Consider the following 20,801-nt stretch of genomic DNA (forward strand, 5'->3'; position numbering starts at 1 on the left):
GACGAAAACCAGTTCTAAAAACATAACAACGAGCCACAGTATCTCGAATTGAATCGTTGCCCCCTCCAGCAATTTCACCTGCAGCTCTAGCCCAGTTACTGGATCTAAGGGTATAGTCCTATTCATGTCAACCGCGAAAGTAGGTATACCAACAATACGGCCTACCGAGCCGTACAAATCTATATCTTGCCATTGCTTGCTGTTCCGTCCACCTGCTCCTCTTCAAGGTCGGCCAAGTACTTCTCCGCATCCAGGGCAGCCATGCATCCGGTGCCTGCGCTGGTAATCGCTTGCCGATACCTCTTGTCCTGGACATCCCCCGCCGCGAACACACCCTTCACACTAGTAAGTGTAGAGCCCGGCTTCGTCACGACATAGCCGTCCTCGTCCGTCTCGAGCTGGCCCTTGACGAGAGTCGTGGCTGGGTCGTGGCCGATAGCGTAGAACAACCCGTTCGCCTCGAGCGTTTCTTCCTGACCGGTAGTCACGTTCCTGACGACGAGGTGGCTCATCAGGCCCTTCTCGTCGCCCTTGACTTCGACTCCCACGGTGTTAAACCGCACCGTAACCTTTTTGTTATTCAACAGCCGCTTCGCCATGATGCTGCTCGCACGCAGCTTGTCCCTCCGCACGAGCACCGTCACATGACTGCCGTACTTGGTCAGGAACATGGCCTCCTCGGCGGCGGAGTCCCCGCCTCCGATCACCACTAGCGGCTTGTTTCTGAAGATCGGCACCGCCCCGTCGCAGACTGCGCATGCCGAGATACCGTTCTGCCAGTACTTGTCCTCGCCGGGCAACCCGAGCCGGCGGGCGGACGCCCCCGTTGCCAGAATAATGGCGTCGGCGGTGTGCACCTCGTCAGGGCTCCACTCGGTGGCGTACTCGAAGGGCCGCTTGGAAAGGTCGAGCTTAGCGACCGTCTCGGTGACTATGACGGTGCCGAAGCGCTCCGACTGGTTGCGCATCTTGTCCATCAGCTCCTGGCCCGTCACGGCCTCCGGGAAGCCTGGGAAGTTCTCGATCTCGGTGGTCGTGGTCAGCTGGCCGCCCGCCGCGATACCGTTGGCCATGAAGCCCTCGTAGAGGACGGCTAAGAGACGGAATATGTTAGGCACGCTCGCTCGATGAATCCAGGGGCAAGGGCATCGGGGTATGCTCACGCTTCAACTCGGCGCGGGCCAAGTAGATGGCGGCAGTATGGGCCGCCGGCCCGGAGCCGATGATGACAACCTTGTTGTGCATCCTCCGCTTTCCAATTGTCTGTATCTCACTGTGGTACGGCGTGGCGGTCTTCTTGGAGAGCGTTGCGGCAGCAGCTACGGAGAAACCGGTAGCGCTGGAGCGGAGGGTGCGTCTTAAGTACGAGGAGAACAGCTTGACAGTTGGTGCGGGGGCAAGGCTTTGTCAGGGTCTGTCCGGCGCAAAGGCTCGACGGGCAGGCGGGGCGGAACCGGAGCGTTCTAATGTACGGCTCTTCTAATTATTAAATTCTTTCTAGCAAGGCTGAGCCGATTCCAAACCGAGTGTTTGACTAAGCCAGGGACGCACGCAGATTCTCGAACGTGGGGTCGAGTTACCGAGAAAAAGAATGGCGGGGCTCGAGGGGCAAACAATGACCCTGAATGTGGGTTAGGGTAAATTTGGATTCTAGCTGACTGCGCCAGTGGAGTCGTGAACAAGTCTCCTCCTGGCCAGAAAGAAAGCGTACACGTGAACCCGAGGAGACAGCAGTGACGTACGGGCTCTTTTGGACACTTGGGTATACATTTAAGGTCAGCACCAACCAATCAAAGCCTGCTCTGTCCCTCTTGTGGCACTTTAACAACCACTTTCCCCCAGGTCTCTCTGCTCCCAAGAGCCTTCAATGCGGCTGGAACAGCCTCGAGCCCCACGAACTCCTTGTCCGTGAACTCGGTGCCCCTGAACTTCCCTTCGGCTATCAGCTTCATGATGCCCTGCCACACCTTGACGACCGTTTCCTTCTCATGAACCGCATATTGGCCCCAGTGGATGCCCACTAGACTGATGTTCTTGAGCAGCACCTTGTTCATAGCCACCTTCTCGATCGTGCCGGCAGCAAACCCGACAATCAGGACCCGGCCATTCCAGGCTGTGCACTTGGTGCTCTTGTCGACCAGGCCCACAGGGTCGTAAACAATGTCGACACCTCTGCCCTTGGGCGTCAACTTCTTGACAATTTCGGGCCATTTCTGATCGCGGTAGTCGACGACGTGGTCGGCGCCGAAGGACTTGGCCACCTCGAGCTTGCGCTGGGTGCCGGCTGTGGCGATGACGGTTGCGCCAAACGCCTTTGCAACTATGGAATATCAGTACATAGAGGTGAGCGGTTCCACTTCAGCACAAACGCACCTTGAACAGCAGCAAGGCCGACACCTCCGGCGGCTGCATGGACGAGAACGTAGTCGCCCGCTTTGACTCCGGCACGGACAACCAGCGCACCGTAGCTTGTCGGTGCCGTCACAAACAGCCCAGCTGCCTCTCTGTAGCTCCAGCCCTCCGGGACAGGCAACATGCTGACCTCCCTGGCAACTGCCTTGGTGGCATATGCGCCCTGAGTGGCTCCGAACACGCGGGAGCCGACGGGGAACTTGGGGTTCTTGGACCCTGATGGCGTGGCCAGCACAACCCCGGCGAATTCGGCCCCCGAGATCCAGGGAAATGCTAGACATGAATGAGCAATGAACTAGTGACAGCTTGGAAACCGAGGTTCGTACGAGGCTGATGCTGGTATTTGCCCTGGATCTGCAGGATATCAAAGAAGTTTGTCGCTGCCGCATGGACCTCGATGAGATACTCGTCCGGGCCCGGCTTAGGATCTGGCAGCTCTGAGACCTTGAGCTCATACGGCCCCTAGATCATCCGTTAGTCTGTGATGATGGTAACCCGGAATTGAGACGGCAAAAGGATCTCGAGTCTCACCTTCACATACTGCGCCAGCTGGATGCCTCTCATCTTGGATGGATATCGTCAACACTGAACAGTAAGCAGCACACAGACCAAATGATACGGAACGCGAGGATCGCAAAGATAGCTTGGTGAGAGAACAAGACCACAATCTACTACAATTTATGGTTTGCGTGGATGAGCATCAGCTGCACCAGACTTGCCCCTCTTATACAGTACGGCCTGGACCCTGGTCGATTAGAAACCGAGCTCGCGGGGCAAGTCCGAGCCGAGGTCCCTAGCTACAGAGCACTGATTGGTTGTTCACCTTGGGCCTAGCCCAGTGGGTGGATCCATGTCGATCGCTCTTGGCATACAACTTGAACGCGACCTTGAATTCATCAATCCGCGACTAGTCTTTCAACAGCTCCATAACTTAATTCTTTGGACATCATCACCATCAAGAGACCATAAATCCACATTCGCTAACCGACCGGCACAGGACAGACAGTACCCTAAAAGAATTAGAGGGCGCGATCCCATCCACTGACTCGGGCACGCCGCGCCACAGCGACAACCGACATCAGAACCAAGATGGCGACGGACACTGATCCTTCGCCGAGTGCGAGTTCGCACCTCGCTTCCCAGTTGCTCACACACACGGCCCCCAGCTACGCCTTCACCTTCACGCCCTTCCTACAGCGCACCTACCAGCACAGCCTCCCGCCAGACCGACCCGTCTGCAAAGCCAACCTTTCCGGCAACTGCCCGCTCAAGTCGCACTGCCCGGACCGACACATCACGTCGGCGGCAACCGAGAACCGCAACCGCGACGGCGGCGGCGGGTTCGGCTCGCTGGTATGCAAGCACTGGCTGCGGGGCCTCTGTAAGAAAGGCGAGACGTGCGAGTTCCTGCACGAGTACAACCTGCGCAAGATGCCCGAGTGCAACTTCTTCCTGCGGAACGGGTTCTGCAGCAACGGCGAAGAGTGTCTGTACCTGCACATCGACCCGTCCTCGCGGCTGCCGCCGTGTGCGCACTACGAGCGCGGCTTCTGTCCGCTGGGGCCGAGGTGCGACAAGAAGCACGTGCGGAGGCGCATGTGCATGTACTACCTGGCCGGTTTCTGTCCCGATGGAAAGCAGTGTCGGGAAGGAGCGCACCCGAAGTGGGTGCCGGATGGGGAGCTGGAGAAGCCTAAGGTGAAGGAGGAGCGGCCGAAAGAGGAGGGCCAGGAGGAGAGGGAGCGGGAAGCGCAGAGGGAGAGGGAGATGGATAGGATGGGTAGGGATAGAGACGGGGAGAGGGGACATGATGGGAGGCATAAGGATCGGTTTGGAGGTGGGAGGGGGTTTCGGTGGAGAGGGAAAGGCGGGCGGTTTAAGGGTAGGGGTCATTAGGGAGGCAGGCACTACAGCATTTCCAGCGCTCGTCATCACACGTCGGCCCATTGAAAGATGCATCATTTCTCTTCATCCATCTTCATTGAGGAGAGAATCGTGAACTGTCTTGGATGAGCTAGGTGTTCCTGCACCAGCCTCCAACTCCTAAACGCCAATAGGGTTCCCAATATTGTTTTCTGTTCAACCTTCCTTCCAGACATTTGCATCCCCGACATGCTCCAAAGGCGGCACCGCAATAAACGAGTCGCTCCCAGCCGCCCCTTCCGCATCGCTCCCCGTAGATTTCGGACTCCCAAGAGCCGACGAACCGCTGTTTGTCTGCCACCTCGCCAATGCGTCCACTTTCCGAATCCCCATCATCCAGGCTACCAACCCCCTTGGCACCCAGCGACCAACAAACCCATAAACACTGGACCCCAACCCAACACGCACGGCGCCGCTCGTGATTGACCCGTCAATGACATCAAACACAGCATTGTGCAGCTCCTTCAGAGAGCTTCCCCGCAGGCCCTTGATCCGCCCGGCACTGATAGCCGACCCGGACTGCGAGACAAAGTTCTTGCCGTACGCGTGCCTCGCGGAATCCGGCCAGGGAAGCGACTCGGCATCATCCGGCGCCGGGAGAAGGCCGTGGGGGTGGAGGAGACGGGAGTTGGCGGCCGGTGTGAAACCTGCAAAGTCGAAGGTGCCCAGCTGCATGTGGGTCACGGGGATTCCGAGAGGCCGCAGCTCGGCCGTCAGGACCTCGGTGAAGGCTGAGAGAGCGGAGCAGACTGTTGCCTCGGGTGCGTGGAACGGTGGGTTGATGGAGGAGATGATGGACGGCGTCAGTACGAGAACCTTGGGGCTCGGCCGTTCTTTGTCGGTGGGCGGGCTGAGCCGGGCGGTTAGGAGTGGCAAAAAGGCTTGGATTGTGAGGATTGGTTGGAGAAGGTGGGTGTTGAAGAGGTCGGCAAAACTTGAGGGTGGGATGGTGGCGATGGGGGAGGTTTGATAGTTGAGGGAGGGAATGAGGATGACCGCCTTGAGCGAGAGATGGTGCCGCTTGCCGTTTGGAATGGCGGCGTGGGGAGACTGGAGGTAGCGGGCAAAGCTGTCGATGGAGTTGCCGGCGCTCGGGGGCTTGTGGCAGGTGAGCTGGGGCTCGACCAAGCAATAACAGGGGGTCATGGGACGTACATCAGTGGTATCAATGCTCAGTGGCCGAATGTCCGGCCGTGCCAGGTTCTGAACCATGACCTCGTCCTCGTGGCTGTTAGAGACCACAAAGACGACAAATCCTTTCCGCTCAAGGTCCAACGACAGCGACCGCGTCAGAGGCAGTGCTGGCGACCCGGCAATAACCACCACCTCCATCCGGCCACCGCTGCGAGCCCGTTTAGCCCGCCGCGCCTTCCGCCATTGTGCGCTGCTCCGATATGTTCGGTAGACCACGACGCCGCTAGTCACGACAATTAAGCCAACCAAGAGCTTGTGTCTCGAGATCCAGTCTTGTACCTTTTCGAGGGCAGATGTCGGCACGCTTATAATTGAGGGAGGCGGGGGCGGGGACCTTGGGCGGAACTGCTCGGGGACCCATGGCGACTTGGCGAGCGCATCTCGCAGAGTATCGGCTATGTGGTCGACGTGTTTGTCAACGAAGTCGGCGACATCTCTGGAGTACTTTTGAATATCGTTTGGCAAAGACGATAGCTACATGTGACATTGCAGGTTAGTCTGTCTTTGTCCTTGGATATTTCGACACAGGACCGGGGTCATACCACGTCCAGGAAGGCTTGGTCATCGGCAGACATTTTGGACGCAGTTGGTATACAACTCGAATGGTAGCTAGCATCGGATCAGTTGAACGATATGCGCGTCCAGCAATTGGAAGGCTACACAGGAATACAGGTCAAGTTGTCGCCTATGACTGGCCAGGAAGATGGAAAAGTAGAGCTCTTTATCGGGCTTGCATCGGGCGCGATTGCCATCCTATCGGCAGACTCGGCACCCGCACAAGCTCCGTTGCGGTCGCGCACTGATTGGCCTTCAAGGTGCGCCACGTATTACTGGATTAGGCTAGATTGCGTTAGATATTTGATGCTTTCGTCCGAATCGTTGGATTGTCCTCCTTCACTGATGAGATGCATATGCTAAGCTCCTTCATCAAACATGAAATCTGAGGTTGGGCAGGCACTCCCCTCTAGAGTTTTCTCGCCAGCACTCTCAATCTCACATACCCAAGCGAATGCCCCCCACTCGGCTGTCTCAGCACAATCTCCAATACATCAACGACCTCCCTGATACACTCCTCCCTTTCCGCCTCAGGCAAGATCTCAAACCACTTCTTCGCCATAAGCCTCACCCACCCCTCGACGCCTCCCTTATCAGCCTTCGTAGGCCGCCACTCCCGCTCGGCCCTCTCCACCTTCCACCCGCCCACCTTCACCTCCATGACATGCCGCACCCACTCCTCGTCCGGGAAGAACCACGGATCAGCCTCCCGGGCCCGGGCCAGCCCAACCCGGCGGCCCACGGCCGAGAGCAGGGCGGTGCGGACCTCGCACACGTTTCCTAGCCCTCCCATCTCGAAGGCGAAAATGCCGCCGGGGGCTAGGGCGTCGCGCACGTAGCGCAAGACGCTCGCGCGTGTGCGCGGCGGGCGGAGGATCCAGTGGAGGGCCGCGTTGGAGAAGGCTTTGGTGAAGGTGCCCATTTGGAGGTCGATGTGGCAGCTGAGGGCCGTTGCGTCGGCGACTGGAAGGGGAAGAGAAGGTATGGTAAGTAAACCATAGGTTCTCAACGGGAAGATATGAGGGAGGTATGCTTGCCTTCAAAGGTGCATCTGTCTGCGACGCCAGCCCATTCAGCCGCTGCCTTCGCTGCGGTGATCATCGCTGGGGAGCTGTCTATGCCGTGGACATGGCCGGAGCCTTGGGCGATGATTCGGGCCATCTCTACATTGAGAACGCCGTCTAGAGGTAGGTAGGTAAGCTCAGTATAAGCACTCTTACCGTGGTGTGAGGCCATTTAAGGAAAGAATTACCTCCACAGCCGATGTCGAGGATCACATCATCCTTCTGCGGATCGAGCCATTGCATGACCTTTGTGGCCAACTTGGGCACAAACGATGCCGCGTTTTGGTACGCCTGCTCTTGTCAGTGACACGAACCATACACCGGGATGCTATGCCGTGCTTAGGGAGGAAGATATGCAGTAGACAAGGGGTAATATACCTCTGAAGACCAGTTGTCGTTTTGTTCTGCCTCCATAGCGTGTGGATGCCCGGGTAGGGGTCGAAGTAGAGTTACCGAGTATCAATGCTGGATGGCGGGAGGCAACTCGCAACGCAGGACAGCCGGGTTCCAAGCTCATTATATACAAGTCAAGTCGGAAGAAGAACCAAGTTAGCTCTAGGTAAGGTACCTACTGCAAGTGGCAACCAAAGGTGCATGGCGTGCAGGGAGCGCTTCACAGACGCCGATGTCGGCGCTTTCAAGGGAACACCACGTCTGGCCCGAAACTTGTGATGATGATGCTCGCAGTAAACGAAACAGCTGAAGAGATGGTACCTTACTAGAATTCCCGCATATGGCAGAATGCAGTCGGAAACACTTTTTTCTGCATACACATCTCTTGCCTCTTCCGAATGTCCCACCAGGAACACGCTATTTCACCTAGTCAAGATCATCCAAGTCCAGCAGCTGGTACTTGTCATCCCCTAGCGCGTCCTCCAGCCTCTTCATCACAGCCAGGACCTTCTCCTCCTCTAATCGGCGGCCTACTACCTGCACTCCCACGGGCAACCCATGCATTCGCTCCGCGTCATAGTGCTTGTAGGCCCCTCTGGCGACTCTATGCAGCTTCTTCGAGTTGAAGGACGCGGGTAGCTTGTCCAACGCCTTGTCGACGTGGGTAATGGGCAGCACGCCGGCGGAGTAGTCGAGCTGCGTAAAATCAGTCGTAGTCCGTAAACTGCATCCAATGGGCGACTTACCAGGTTGAACAAGAACGTGTAACCGCAGCTGCTCACCGCGTCCCGCATTCCATCATGCGGCACCGCAGGCGTGGCATTTGGCGGCGAGATGATGACATCCAGACCCTGCTCGTTCCACCACTCGAACCATCGCGCCCGGTACACCTCTCTCTGGCTGACAAGCTTCCAGTTCTCAAACGCTGACTGGGCTCGCCAGTTCCTGACCAACCCAGCCCAGATGTGGTCTCGCTGCACGTACTTCACCCAGAGATAGTAAAGACACCTCAGTGGCGTCCACAACCCAGCCAGCCGCCTCATCTGCGCAGCCCCCGGGTCAAGCCACTCTCCGAAGCGTCGGAACGACTCAAACATCTGGCACCCATCCGCGTTCAGCAACAAGGACGCGAGCCTCAGACCCTCGTACATATCCGGCGCCCCTTCCACTTCCACAATCTCACAGCCCTGGCTCCGCAACGCCTCCTCGGCCATAGTCAGCGCCCTCACGCAGGCCGGGCTAGGGTCAACAACTCCATCCGTCCGGAGGACCCCAACCCTCAGCTTCCTCCCCACATCCCCAAACTCCTCCTCAATCTCCGCCCTCCACGGCAGGGGATGGACCGTGTAATCATACGTCCACGGCCTCATCTCCCCGAGCACCGCCCTCGTGAAGTACGTCAAATCCCCCAGCGTCCTCGCCATGGGACTATACACGCTCGGCACCCCTTCCTGCCCGGGCATGCTCGTGCAGATGCCCACTTTCGGCCAGCGCCCCGTCGAGCAGCGGATGGAATAGCAGCCGGCAAAATGCGCCGGCACCCTCACGCTACCCGCCACATCGCTCCCGATGCCTATCCTGCCACCCATCGCCAGCAGCGCCGACTCCCCGCCCGTGCTGCCGCCGGGCGAGTACGCGGCGTTGTGCGGGTTGGTGCACCGGCCCCAGACGGCGTTGGTACTCTCGAACGAGAGCAGCGTGATGGGGCAGTTCGTCTTCACGTACGGCACGGCGCCGGCGTCCTTGAGCATGCGCACCATGGGCCCGTCGCGGAGCGTCTTGTTGCCCACGAAGGCGCTGTACCCGACCGTGGTGTCATAGCCGGCCACGACAACCGTGTCCTTCAGCGAGACGGGGATGCCGGCCAGCGGGCCCTGCAAATTGATCTCGCCCTCCTTGGCGAGCCACTTCTCGGCGGAGGGGAGCAGGATCTCGGTGAGGCAGTTGGTGCGGCTGTGGGCCTTCAGGGCGAGCTTGCCGTACGTGCGCAGGACCTGGACCGGGTTGACGGTGCCGGACTGGACGGAGGCGACAAGCTCTTCAATGGGGCGTGTGAGGGTTTCTTTGTCAGCTGCTGTGAGAGAGCCGTGGTACGCCGTGAGAGATTCGATGCGGGAGGCGCGCTCGGCTTGTTTGAAACGGCTGATGGTGAGGTTAGCTGGCATTGCTGAAGGGAGGTGGGCAGGATAGAGAGGGACTTACCAATCTCGCCGGTACTGGAGGTAGTCGAGGAGAAACATCCTGCCTGTGGACGAAACGGGAGCTACTAGTACTTGGAAGCGCGACTCAGAGTCAATGAAGGCCAAGGCAGCCAATCGGCACTCAATTACCGTCAACGTTTGACGTTGAGTGAGGAAGTGGTGCGGGTTTCTGCTCTGATAGTCAGAGCCCACAACTCAGATGTTGTGAAAGCCACGCAAGTGTCAGCCAAAACGGAAATGAAAGCCTGATAACGAAGGCATTGTGAGGCAGGCTGTATTGTAATCTGTACCTGTTGTGCCTGCTGACCAGCCGGGTGTAAGTGATAAGATAAGGGAATTGGCCGGTGATTCGCTGGACTATGGGTCCGGCAGGGGTTCCCCGCATTTTCGCTTACCGCTTCCGAGAAAGCTCCAGGGCCGAGCCGGGCATGAGCCGGGCCTCCTTGAGCCGTCTGGAGCCGACCAGATACAACATATTCCGACCTCCAGGCCTTCATTGTGAGCAATGGAGAGATCCCACGCCGTTAGGTATTATTAGGGAGTACGAAGGATTGATAGAGTTCACACTCTCCTTTATATTACTCATAATCCGAATCCGCATACCCTGCCAAACAAGCTATCCGGCTACATACTTGAAGTCAACAGCGCGGAGATGTCCTGTTGACAAGGAGATCTGGGCGCCAACATAACCCAGGCATATATCAGCCCTTGCCAACACCGCCTGATGTGAATCCACTGGCCACTGTGTATAAGCAGAGGCCCGCCCGTTGAGAGCTTTCCCATCTCAGAAGATTTGTTCCAACCAGCTCCCATTTTCCTCAAACGATTCCCGTGAAACGCCTTGCCTTCCCTCGTAAATTATGTATACACATTCTTCTCTCGCGAGTATACCACAGCAACCTATGCCTTGGTTTCTTCCACGCCACCCCTGTTGCCGGAGCTACCGGAGCCACTGGTCGATTGTGCACCTCCGTCGACGAGCGTGGGAGCAATGCGTCTCCGCTTCGGCTTACTCCCTGATGACTCGTCGGTGTCGCCTTCCGTTGTCTCTCGCTTGATTCCCGTGGGCGCAGTGAACGAATTGCGCGGCGTCTCGGGCGGTGTCGTTGTCGTGATCGGAATACCCACAACCTTGCTGGAATTGGTTGCGGCAATGCTGGGCACCTGCCCGGCTATCAGGGGCGGGTTACTTAGCACGCCCGTCTGCGTCGCAGGTGGATTTATGACTGAAGAAGTTGCAGACAGCGCTGGCGACGCTGCCCGTGCGCTGACAAAAGATGCCGTTGGTGCCGGCGGAGATGGAGCGGTGAGCGAGCTTGCGGAATCCCGGTGCCTGTGGTGTGAGCCGTTCGGGAACGGCGAGGGCGGCGCAAAGACGGACGTTGGAGTGGGAACCGGTGTATTCTGGAGGGAAGCTCCGGCTGGCACAGAGTGCTTCGGCGGCCCCAGTTCTCCCGCGTAGACGGTGCCTAGCTCGCCGGGCGCGAACGACAATGTCGAGCAGAACCCATCCGAGGATGAGATCAACAGTGTCAAGCCGTCACTCGACCTGTCACAACTTGAGTTAGCGTATTGCACATGCTACCAACAATGACAGCGACTTACCAGGTTAGATCTGTGAATGTGGCGCAATGTAGGTTGCTTACGATGCAGATGGGCGTGTGTTGTTGCGTGTCATACAACAGGACCGAATCCTGCGTCGCTACCGCGTAAACCATTCGATACGGCAACGCGAAGACAGATTTTGGCCCCGGCTCCTGAACGGCAGTCTCCACACTCAGGTCCTTCGACGTGGATATAGAGGAGTCCGCCGGAACAGGTGGTGGCGGCGGTTCCATCACCGATGGGGCCGACGAAGGCTTGGATAGGGGCTCTGGAAGCGAAGGAATTGCCTCCTCGGCGGATGAGGTGTCGATAGTGATGTGCTTAGTGACGGGTGAAGACTGCCTCAGTGTGTAGACGACGGGCGAGCACCGCACTGCAACAGATGGCTTCTTGTGACCGGGCAAGTGCGCGATCGGAGGTCTGTTAATGCCACCGCGAGTGTAGATATAGACAGTATTAATGACTTCGTAAGTAGGTTTCCCGCCGTCCACTTGATGTTGGATCTGGTACTGCCCGGCGGGGGTGAGCAGAAGGCTACCGTCGGGTGTGAACGTTAGTCTCCGGAAAAAGGACGTCAGTGTCTCATTCGCGTAGAGACTGGCATTTTTCATGCCCAGGTTGGTGCTGTTCAGGTGCGGCTTGGGAGAAGCTTCGATAGGCATAACGGCTGGTAGCGGCATTGACGGAGCAGGTGAAACTGATCGTCTTGATGAGAATGATGACCTGCGACTGTGGGTGAACACGCTGGGCGGGTTCATGGGGAGGGCCATCGACGTTGGCGTTCCCGGCGCCGAAGGGACAGGTGAGCCAAGAACTCCGGGCATAGCGTCAGCAGCCGCAAGAGTCGACCGATGGCCTATCTCTGGTGGTGCTGGGCTGCTGGCGGATATCCGCCGGGGTGGAAGGTCTGCCTTGGCATGATTTGCAATCTTCGGGGGCTTGTCGTCGTGGTTAGTGAGCGTGTAGTGGCCGTCCTTCGTTCTCAGAGAGTACACGTGTACAGAACGGTCGGAGGACTGCGTTGCAACGTATTCGTTCAATGGATCCCAAGCTACGCCCTGGACGTAGTGATTGTGCTCGGCAATCTGGCGAACAAGAGTTCCTGCGATGCGTGTGAGCAAACGAAGCCTTCAACGTTTGTTTGCCGAAGGCGTGCCCACCTGTCACAGCGTTGTAGATCCGCGCAACGTTATCCATGCTACCGATTATGAAGAAGGAAGCATCCGGTGACCATGCAAGGTCGTATATCTCCGTGCCCAACGACCGACACATGTGTTTCGTCCGCCAGGTTTCTTTGTCGTCGAGGCCGTCGGAGCCAAAGGTCGGGTGGTAGGTTTCCGATCGGACCCATAAGATGACGTTGCCATCGTCGCCAGCCGATGCGAGAAGCTCGCCTAGATGATGTTAAGCGGACTGATACGGGAGTGGTTTGGAGGGGGGAGGGAGCGTATTGGCTCACCCTTCGGGGCCCAGCGGACGACATTTACTGCCTGAGTGTGCTTGGAGAGTGTGGCCAGGTAGTCAACCTTCTTTTCACCCTTGCCATCCTCCTCTATCTTCCACAGCTGTCGCTATGTTAGCAATGAAGAAGAGCCAGGCCCGGGACACGGCGCAGGGTCGCATCGACATACCCGGACATTGTTGTCTCCGGCGCCTGTTGCCAAGCGGCCTTTACCATTTGGCTCGAAGTGGGCAGAATAGATCGGGTATGGATTGTTGTTATCGTGATGCCAGTTGATGATCAACGGATTCGCCTTCATTTTCGGAGACTGACGCGGTTCGGGACCGGTACCATCGATGTATTGGCACTGCTGCTTTACGCACGATATATTCTGCTTCAAATCCGCTGCCCAGGATTCGGTTGATACTGAGACCAGGGGCAGCTAATCGAGGGATGCGGGAGATTTCAGGAGGTTATTGGAGAGTCCTCGCGGAATCAATTGATCAGAATCTATCCGCAGGGGGTGTTTTGGTCGTTGCTGGTCTGAATCAAAGGGTGTTGGTGCTGGCGGAACAGGTGCGGGAAGCGGAGCTGTCGCTGTTGTCTGTGTGGCTTGGGGACACATGAACTGGAGCGCCGGGGTGAGCTTGGAAGAGAGTCCAACTGTGCAGCGGCACAGACATTAAGGTGTCGGATACGCCTATGGTGAAGAGAGAGTACGGATTAGTGATGGCTGGAAACACTCTTTGCAGGATCTCGATGCAAGGGGAATAAGCATGCCCTGGTCGTGTCGAGACATCGCTGAAGGTCAAGCTGATCCTTGTGCTCCCCACGCCTGAATCGCGTTTTGGCGTCACCCACAAGCCAATCATAGCAGTTCAATGCACTTTCTCTCGAGCCCCACTTAGCGTGCTCGAGGTGTCACACTTTGCAACGGCAGCCCAGGACATCCGCCTTGAGGTTGCTCAGCAGTCAGCACATCTCGCTTTCGTCGCTAGAAGGTCCTCCCTCTGAGTCGCGACGCCTGAGGCTTGAGGCCTCGTGCTCCCGTTAGCTCGCAGGGCATTTTTCTGATTTTCAGAGCCAAGCGTCGAGTGAATCAAGTGTCTCCAATGAGCGAATCATTATCCAAGTTGATCAATGCGTGTCAGACGAACGGCAGCTTGCAGGAGACGATACTACATTGGTATATAACTAAGGCAAGTCGTGCATCCTCACGCTCGCCGCTAACAAGTGTGAATCAGCTCTTCGCCTCGGCAGTGACATGATAAGGTGGCTGGAAGATTGTCACTGCTTCCACCTGCAACTCAGGTTCGACCCGTCACATCTGGCTGACCGACACTTTGGTGCTGTTGTTGTAATGCGTGGACCATAGGGTAGATAGGATGGGAACGGTGGTCAACCAATGTCCCGGCTTACGGAGTACCCCTCACTTGCTCCTAGATATCGCAAAGCGCGAAGCACAGCTCCTAAAGTGAAACTTCGCTGTAGAACCAAGGAATGGAAACCGTACTCCGTGAACATGCAGCCCTACGATCTCAATGCATCTCCTTCTCCAAGGATAGACGCTATACTGGTAGGTAGTTGGCCAAGACTGAAGCCGCTCGGCTGGATCTATCGCCAAGACCGGCGTCGAAACCATAGTGCGCATAGAAAAGGCAATACTATTGATCAATTCCATAAGCATAAAATGGGAATTTGAGAAGGAAGGTTGCAAGAAGAAGGAAAGCTGGAGCTCGGATCGTTTCCATAGTATATCCGTCCACTCATCAACCAACGCAACAAATAGAAGGGCCGCGGGGTGCAAAATGAGTCGGATCAACGGGTCCGGTCCGCCTTGGGACCGCCTCCGTTCGGGGTCGGACTGGCCCTGCGGCCGTGCCGAAAGATCGGCCTTTCAAGTGACGACGGCTTGCGGGCTGGGCTGGGCGGAGAATTCCATTGAGTGCCCTGATGACACCATAGGTCGGACCTTGAGGGATCCGATGTACCTCCGTAGCAACTGGGAAGAATGAAGGAACGAAAGTGCCGGTCCTGCTGTACTAGTTACTTGCTGAGATGGGAAGGTGCTCAAATCACACTCAATCGATATGTAATCGGGGACAGGATAACTGACTGCGCACCCCGCGAATATCGCCATTTTGGCGGCTGCATGCGACGCTAACACGAGCCGCCCCATCGGCGAATCGGAACGGGACTGCTTTCCGATGGTCAAGTTACCAAAAAGGTCGCCGGGAGGGTGGTCCAGCCTCCCAGCCCACCAACTTCTCGGCCCTCCTTCACCGCATGAGTCAAGCCGACTTCGATGGCATGGATGCTGTGCAGTATGTCGTGGACCCCGGCGGATTTTTCTCTGATCCTTCACAGTCACCTCTGTGACTGCTTATCCGTCGCGTTTGGGAGTTAGTCTATTATGTACGGTAGTATTGCAAATGATGACTGCCTTGCCGACTACTAAGTCTGCTGTCGCCCCCCCTTCCTGTTTCCTTCCATCTTGTCACTTTACCTCCATTTGTGGCTCTTCCCCAGCCACCGGGACCACCAAAATCAATAGGATCGCCCTTCGACAGAGTTCTTCGAAGGCAACTGGGAGTGTGGGAAGAACGGCAGGACAATATCGAACCTTCCGACTTCTGGTTTTATCAGTGGCCCATCGGAGATAACCCCCAACTCCGAACACCTGCGGACCGAAGGAGTATCACGGACACGCAAAACACCAAAACACAGCTTGGAGTCTTGGACTGCGAAAGCTTTCAACCTATCACGGCCTACCATGACGGCCGATGGCCCGATGCTACAAGCTCTCGGCACGGGAATCGCGCTTATCGGGCTCTGCTCAGTCCCTTCCCTAAAGAACATCGTAGCACGACTCCAGAAGCGAGAGGTGAAGCAAGACACGTACGAGGATGACGACGGCAAGGCAACACCGGAGTCGGTGAAGACCTACTCGGCCAAGTTCGCCAAGTCAGTGCTCCTGGCTTCGGCGGGCGCCGGCCTCGGTGTCTCTATTGCGCTCCTGGTGATCTCGCCGCACGCTGAAGGGCGGCTGCTCATCGACTCGCTCGGTACAGCTGCCTGGGTACGTTGCAACTAGTACAATAACAACAACAACAACAACCTACCCTCATGCTACCGTTCCGGCATAAACTAATCTCTAGATGCAGGCCCTTCTGCTGTTCCAGGCCGTGACCATAGTGTCGAGCAGGAGTTCGCTCCAGGCGTACAACCTCGGCATCTACGCCTTCCTCTCGGCCGTTGTGCTCGCCGGCTTCCTGCTCGTGCAGGGCAGCAGCACCCTTGCCGAGCCGCCGCTGCAGTCTCATCCCGTGACCTTCGCCCTGCGCGTGGCCGAGCTCGTCTCCAGCGCGTCTCTCGCCGTGTCGGCGCTCTGCATCCCCCGGCGGCCCGAGGTGTACTACCAGGGCGAGCTGGTGGACCGCATGTTCACGGCCTCCGCCTTCAGCCGCTTCACGTGGGCCTGGCCCAACAGCCTGCTCCGGCTCGCGTCCAGGAAGAAGGACCTGGACCTGGAGGACCTCGCCCGCCCGAACCACCACACGCGCGCCTCCTCCGTCTCGGCGGACTGGCGGAAGAAGAAGACACGAGGGGGGAACGATGACGGCAGACCGCTCTGGCTCGCGCTCCTCCTGGCCCACAAGTGGAAGGTCGCGCTGCAGTGGTTCATCACGTTCTGGGCGTCGGTGCTGAACTTTGCGCCGCAGTGGGTCGTACTGCAGCTGCTGAGGACGCTCGAGCGGCGCCATCTGGGGGACGGCGACGGCGGCGACGACGGCGTGGGTATGCAGGCGTGGATGTGGGTGGTCTGGCTGGGGCTCGCCATCATCGCGGAGTCGTGGACCGAGTCGTACCTGTGGTGGCTGGCCTTCGCGGACCTGCTGATCCCGATCCGCGCGCAGCTCTCGGCGCTCATCTTCGAGAAGTCGATGCGCAGGAAGGATGTCAAGGGCGCCGGGAAGGGCAAGAAGAAGGAGACTCGGGAGGAGAATGCGGAGTCTGCTGAGCCGACCGTGGCCGGTGCGTCGACGGCCGAGGAAGGGGAGGGGGATGACTCGGAGGAGCTCAAGAAGAGCAAGCAGAGCACGGTGAACCTGATCGGCGTGGACAGCAAGCGCGTGTCGGATTTCTCGTCCTACCTGCACCTGTTCCCCGGCAGTCTCTTCAAGCTCCTCGTCTCGCTTGCTTTCCTGATCGATCTGCTGGGCTGGAAGGCGCTCCTGGCCGGCTTCTCGGCCATGCTTGCCATCATGCCCGTCAACATCTACTTCTCCAAGCGGTACGCCGACGCGCAGGACCGCGTCATGAAGGTCCGGGACGAGAAGATGGAGGTCGTGACCGAGGCGCTGCAGGGGATCCGGCAGATCAAGTTCTCCGCGCTGGAGCCGGAGTGGGAGAGGAAGATCGGCGGCGTCCGCGACCGGGAGCTCAGCGCCGTCTGGAGCGTCTTCCTGAACGACACCATGCTGATCGGGTGCTGGGTGACGAGCCCCATCTTGCTGTCCGCCATCTCGCTGGCCGTGTACGCGGCGCTGACCGGGTCCCTGGCGCCGTCTGTGGCCTTTGTCAGCCTCGGCGTCTTCAAGGGCCTCGAGGTGACACTGTCGGTCGTCCCGGAGCTGACGACGGATCTGCTGGATGCCTGGGTCTCCATCAAGCGCATCGAACAGTACCTCAACTCTCCCGAGGTGGAGAGGACGTCCAAGGACTCGGACGAGGTGTGCTTTGACAACGCCTCCATCGCCTGGCCGTCCGACGAGGAAATCGACGAATCCGAGCGGTTCGTGCTCCGCAACGTCAACGTCACGTTCCCCAAGGGCGAACTGTCCGTCATCTCCGGCAAGACGGGGACCGGAAAGAGCCTGATGCTGGCCGCCATCTTGGGCGAAGTGGACGTCCTGGCAGGGTCCCTGTCCGTGCCCAGGGCGCCGCCGCTCGCCGAACGGCACGACGACAAGGCGAACAAGGCCAACTGGATCATCCCCGAGGCGATCGCATACGTTGCGCAGATCCCCTGGATCGAGAACGCGAGCATCAAGGACAACATCCTGTTCGGCCTGCCGTACGACGAGGAGCGCTACAACAAGACGGTCGAGGTGTGCGCCCTGAAGAAGGACCTGGAGATGCTGGACGACGGCGAGAACACCGAGATCGGCGCCAACGGCATCAACCTCAGCGGCGGCCAGAAATGGCGTGTCACGCTTGCGCGCGCGATCTATTCCAGAGCGGGCATTCTGGTTCTCGACGACATCTTCAGCGCCGTCGACGCCCATGTCGGCCGTCACATCTTCGAGAAGTGCCTGAATGGAGAACTGGCGGCGGGCCGGACGAGGATCCTCGTTACCCACCACGTCGCGCTCTGCGAACCGAAGACGAAATACCTCGTCGAGCTCGGCAACGGCGGCGTCTTGCATGCCGGCCTTCTTTCTGAGCTGCGCGACGAGGGCACGCTGCAGCAAATCAAGAGCCACGAGCAATCCGCCGAGGAGATTGAGGCGGACGAGTCCGCTACGGCGGTGGATTCGGCCGGCTCTTCGGACGGGGAGCAAGAGCGGGATGTTGCGGATGGAAACACGCTCAAGAAGGTGACGTCGAAGACGCCCGCGCCTCGCAAGTTTGTCGAGGAAGAGACCCGCGAGCTCGGGGCCGTCAAGAAACATGTCTACTCGACGTACCTGAAGGACAGCGGCGGCTTCTTCTTCTGGATCGGTTGTCTTCTCATCTTTGTGGTTACGCAAGTCCTCAACGTCGGTGAGTGTCCCTTATCCGTTTTTCTTTACGATGCGATGTATTTGTACCGATACTGACAGCTGGTAGGGCGCTCATGGTGGCTCAAGATTTGGACCGGCAACTACGAGGAGCAGGGCGTGCATCCGCAACACGTAGTACTACCCAACATCTCCAGCGCGTACGGCTATTCGTACGCTGAAGGGGCCCGCCAAACCTCGATCCACGCCATGTCTGCGCCTTCGAACGGGTTGCAGGGGACGCTGGCCTTCTACCTGGGCATCTACGTTGCATTGGCCGTCGTAAGCGCCTTGATCGGCACCCTGAAGTTCCTGTACATCTATCTTGGCTCGCTCCGCGCAAGCCGCAAGCTCTTCGAGAAGCTCAACTTCACCGTCCTCCGTGCGCCGCTCCGATGGCTCGACACCGTCCCCGTCGGCCGCGTCCTGAACCGGTATACGGCGGACTTCAACGTCATCGACTCGCACCTGGCCAACTCGCTCGGCTTCGGGGCGAACTCATTCCTGGGTCTCATGGCGGTCGTGGTCTCCGGCCTCTTTGTCTCGCCGTACATTGTCCTTCTCGCTAGCATCCTCCTCCTGATCTGCCTGTACTATGCCATCCGGTACCTCGCCGCGGCACGGCCCGTGAAGCGGCTGGAGAGCACAACCAAGTCGCCCGTCTTCGAGCAGTTTGGCTCGGCCCTCACAGGCGTCACGACCATCCGCGGCTTCGGCAAGGCCCAGGTCTATGTGGACCGCATGTACCGGAAGATCGACGACTACTCGACTGCGACGTGGCATCTATGGCTCTTCAACAGGTGGATGGGCTGGCGCATGTCACTGGTCGGCTCCTTCTTCTCGAGCTTCGTGTCCATTCTGATCTTGCTCACCCCCGAGATCGACTCTGCCCTGGCTGGGTTCGCGCTTGCTTTTGCCCTGGAGTTCTCGGGCTCGGTGATGTGGACCATTCGGCTGTATGCGAGTCTGGAGCTGGAGATGAATGCTGCGGAGCGAATTATCGAGGTAAATAACTATGTGGTGGTGATCGGTTTGAGATTATTAATAAGGGATCATAATAACAACTAACATGGGACCCCTTGCAGTACACCAAGCTGCCCACCGAGGCTCTCGACGGCCAGAGCCCGCCTGCAGCATGGCCGACGGAGGGTCGCATCGAGGCCCACGATCTGGTGGTCGGATATGCGCCCGACCTTCCCCCCGTCCTTAAGGGCCTCACCTTCAGCGTCAACCGGAACGAGCGGATTGGCGTTGTCGGGCGCACCGGCGCAGGCAAGTCATCCCTGACCTTGGCCCTGTTCCGCTTCCTGGAGGCCAGGTCCGGCAGCATCCACATCGACGGGCTCGACATCTCCAAGATCAAGCTCCACGATCTCCGGTCGCGCCTGGCCATCATCCCGCAGGACCCCGTCCTCTTCTCCGGCACCATCCGCTCCAACCTCGACCCGTTCAACCACCACACCGACGCCGAACTGCGCGACTGCCTCGAGCGTGTGCACCTCGTCGACTCCTCCTCTTCCTCACCATCCTCAGGCACCGCCACCCCCTCGGGCTCCGTCACCCCGAAGAACACAAACCCCTTCACCAACCTCTCCTCTCCGGTCTCGGAGGGCGGCCTCAACCTCTCCCAGGGCCAGCGCCAGCTCCTCTGCCTGGCGCGCGCCATCGTCTCGCGCCCCAAGGTGATGGTGCTCGACGAGGCGACCTCGGCGGTGGACATGCACACGGACGCGCTGATCCAGCGCAGCATCCGCGAGGAGTTCACCGACGCCACGCTGCTCGTGATCGCGCACCGCCTGAGCACCATCGCCGACTTCGACCGCGTGCTCGTGCTGAGCGACGGTCGCGTGGCCGAGTTTGGCACCCCGAGGGAGCTGTGGGAGAAGAAAGGAGAAGACGGGGAAGGAGGGGAGGGCAGGGGCATATTTAGGGGTATGTGTGAGGAGAGCGGGGAGAGGGAGAAGTTGAGGGGGATTATCTTTGGGGAAAAGGGGAAACAGTGAAAGTTAGGTTAGTAAGGTGTTTAAAGTAAACCCGGATTTTAGAAATATTAGGTGTGTTTGGGAAGGGAAAAGTTCGCGATAGATTTCATTTATTTGTTTGTCCTGCCTGGGTTCTGAGCGTATGTACCTTACCCAGGGAAAAAGGGGGGTTCCGGAATATTCCTGAGTCAGGGGTGATGCAGTCCGGGACTCTGGGGAAATAAATTCAATTAACGATTAGCAGACGGCCAGTCATAGAGCACACTTTG

General features: G+C 58.3%; 7 protein-coding genes across 7 annotated transcripts; 2 read left to right on the forward strand and 5 right to left on the reverse strand.

Annotated features, from left to right (window-relative positions):
* Positions 1–179: 179 nt before the first annotated feature.
* B0T15DRAFT_388009 (uncharacterized protein) lies at positions 180–2,976 on the reverse strand (the record flags this gene model as incomplete). Its single annotated transcript, XM_062864420.1, has 6 exons — positions 180–1,093; positions 1,164–1,377; positions 1,833–2,320; positions 2,374–2,685; positions 2,739–2,874; positions 2,944–2,976. The coding sequence occupies 6 exons, from the start codon at positions 2,974–2,976 to the stop codon at positions 180–182; spliced, it is 2,097 nt and encodes a 698-aa protein (XP_062725446.1).
* Positions 2,977–3,319: 343 nt separating this feature from the next.
* On the forward strand, positions 3,320–4,321 carry B0T15DRAFT_516145 (uncharacterized protein). Its single transcript, XM_062868238.1, has one exon. The coding sequence runs from the start codon at positions 3,502–3,504 to the stop codon at positions 4,306–4,308; it is 807 nt and encodes a 268-aa protein (XP_062725447.1). The 5' UTR covers positions 3,320–3,501; the 3' UTR covers positions 4,309–4,321.
* Position 4,322: 1 nt separating this feature from the next.
* On the reverse strand, positions 4,323–6,280 carry B0T15DRAFT_516147 (uncharacterized protein). Its single transcript, XM_062868239.1, has 3 exons — positions 6,072–6,280; positions 5,491–6,003; positions 4,323–5,433 (listed from the first exon to the last, which is right to left on the reverse strand). Exons 1-3 carry the CDS (start codon positions 6,102–6,104, stop codon positions 4,492–4,494), a joined length of 1,488 nt encoding a protein of 495 aa, XP_062725448.1. The 5' UTR covers positions 6,105–6,280; the 3' UTR covers positions 4,323–4,491.
* Positions 6,281–6,356: 76 nt separating this feature from the next.
* On the reverse strand, positions 6,357–7,746 carry B0T15DRAFT_516148 (S-adenosyl-L-methionine-dependent methyltransferase). The gene is made up of 4 exons (XM_062868240.1): positions 7,527–7,746; positions 7,337–7,439; positions 7,122–7,265; positions 6,357–7,047 (listed from the first exon to the last, which is right to left on the reverse strand). The coding sequence occupies exons 1-4, from the start codon at positions 7,560–7,562 to the stop codon at positions 6,494–6,496; spliced, it is 837 nt and encodes a 278-aa protein (XP_062725449.1). The 5' UTR covers positions 7,563–7,746; the 3' UTR covers positions 6,357–6,493.
* Positions 7,747–10,046, reverse strand: B0T15DRAFT_406182 (amidase signature domain-containing protein). Its single transcript, XM_062865308.1, has 3 exons — positions 9,744–10,046; positions 8,288–9,683; positions 7,747–8,237 (listed from the first exon to the last, which is right to left on the reverse strand). Exons 1-3 carry the CDS (start codon positions 9,779–9,781, stop codon positions 7,968–7,970), a joined length of 1,704 nt encoding a protein of 567 aa, XP_062725450.1. The 5' UTR covers positions 9,782–10,046; the 3' UTR covers positions 7,747–7,967.
* Positions 10,047–10,492: 446 nt separating this feature from the next.
* On the reverse strand, positions 10,493–13,202 carry B0T15DRAFT_11382 (WD40-repeat-containing domain protein). Its single transcript, XM_062861538.1, has 5 exons — positions 12,979–13,202; positions 12,807–12,912; positions 12,508–12,741; positions 11,348–12,449; positions 10,493–11,291 (listed from the first exon to the last, which is right to left on the reverse strand). Exons 1-5 carry the CDS (start codon positions 13,105–13,107, stop codon positions 10,643–10,645), a joined length of 2,220 nt encoding a protein of 739 aa, XP_062725451.1. The 5' UTR covers positions 13,108–13,202; the 3' UTR covers positions 10,493–10,642.
* A 2,595-nt stretch (positions 13,203–15,797) lies between these two features.
* B0T15DRAFT_11422 (P-loop containing nucleoside triphosphate hydrolase protein) lies at positions 15,798–20,683 on the forward strand. The gene is made up of 3 exons (XM_062861539.1): positions 15,798–18,554; positions 18,621–19,555; positions 19,636–20,683. The coding sequence occupies exons 1-3, from the start codon at positions 15,947–15,949 to the stop codon at positions 20,551–20,553; spliced, it is 4,461 nt and encodes a 1,486-aa protein (XP_062725452.1). The 5' UTR covers positions 15,798–15,946; the 3' UTR covers positions 20,554–20,683.
* Positions 20,684–20,801: the final 118 nt, after the last annotated feature.

This window comes from Chaetomium strumarium, assembly GCF_033439665.1.
Source record: "Chaetomium strumarium strain CBS 333.67 chromosome Unknown B0T15scaffold_1, whole genome shotgun sequence".
NCBI classification, from domain to species: Eukaryota; Fungi; Ascomycota; class Sordariomycetes; order Sordariales; family Chaetomiaceae; genus Chaetomium; species Chaetomium strumarium.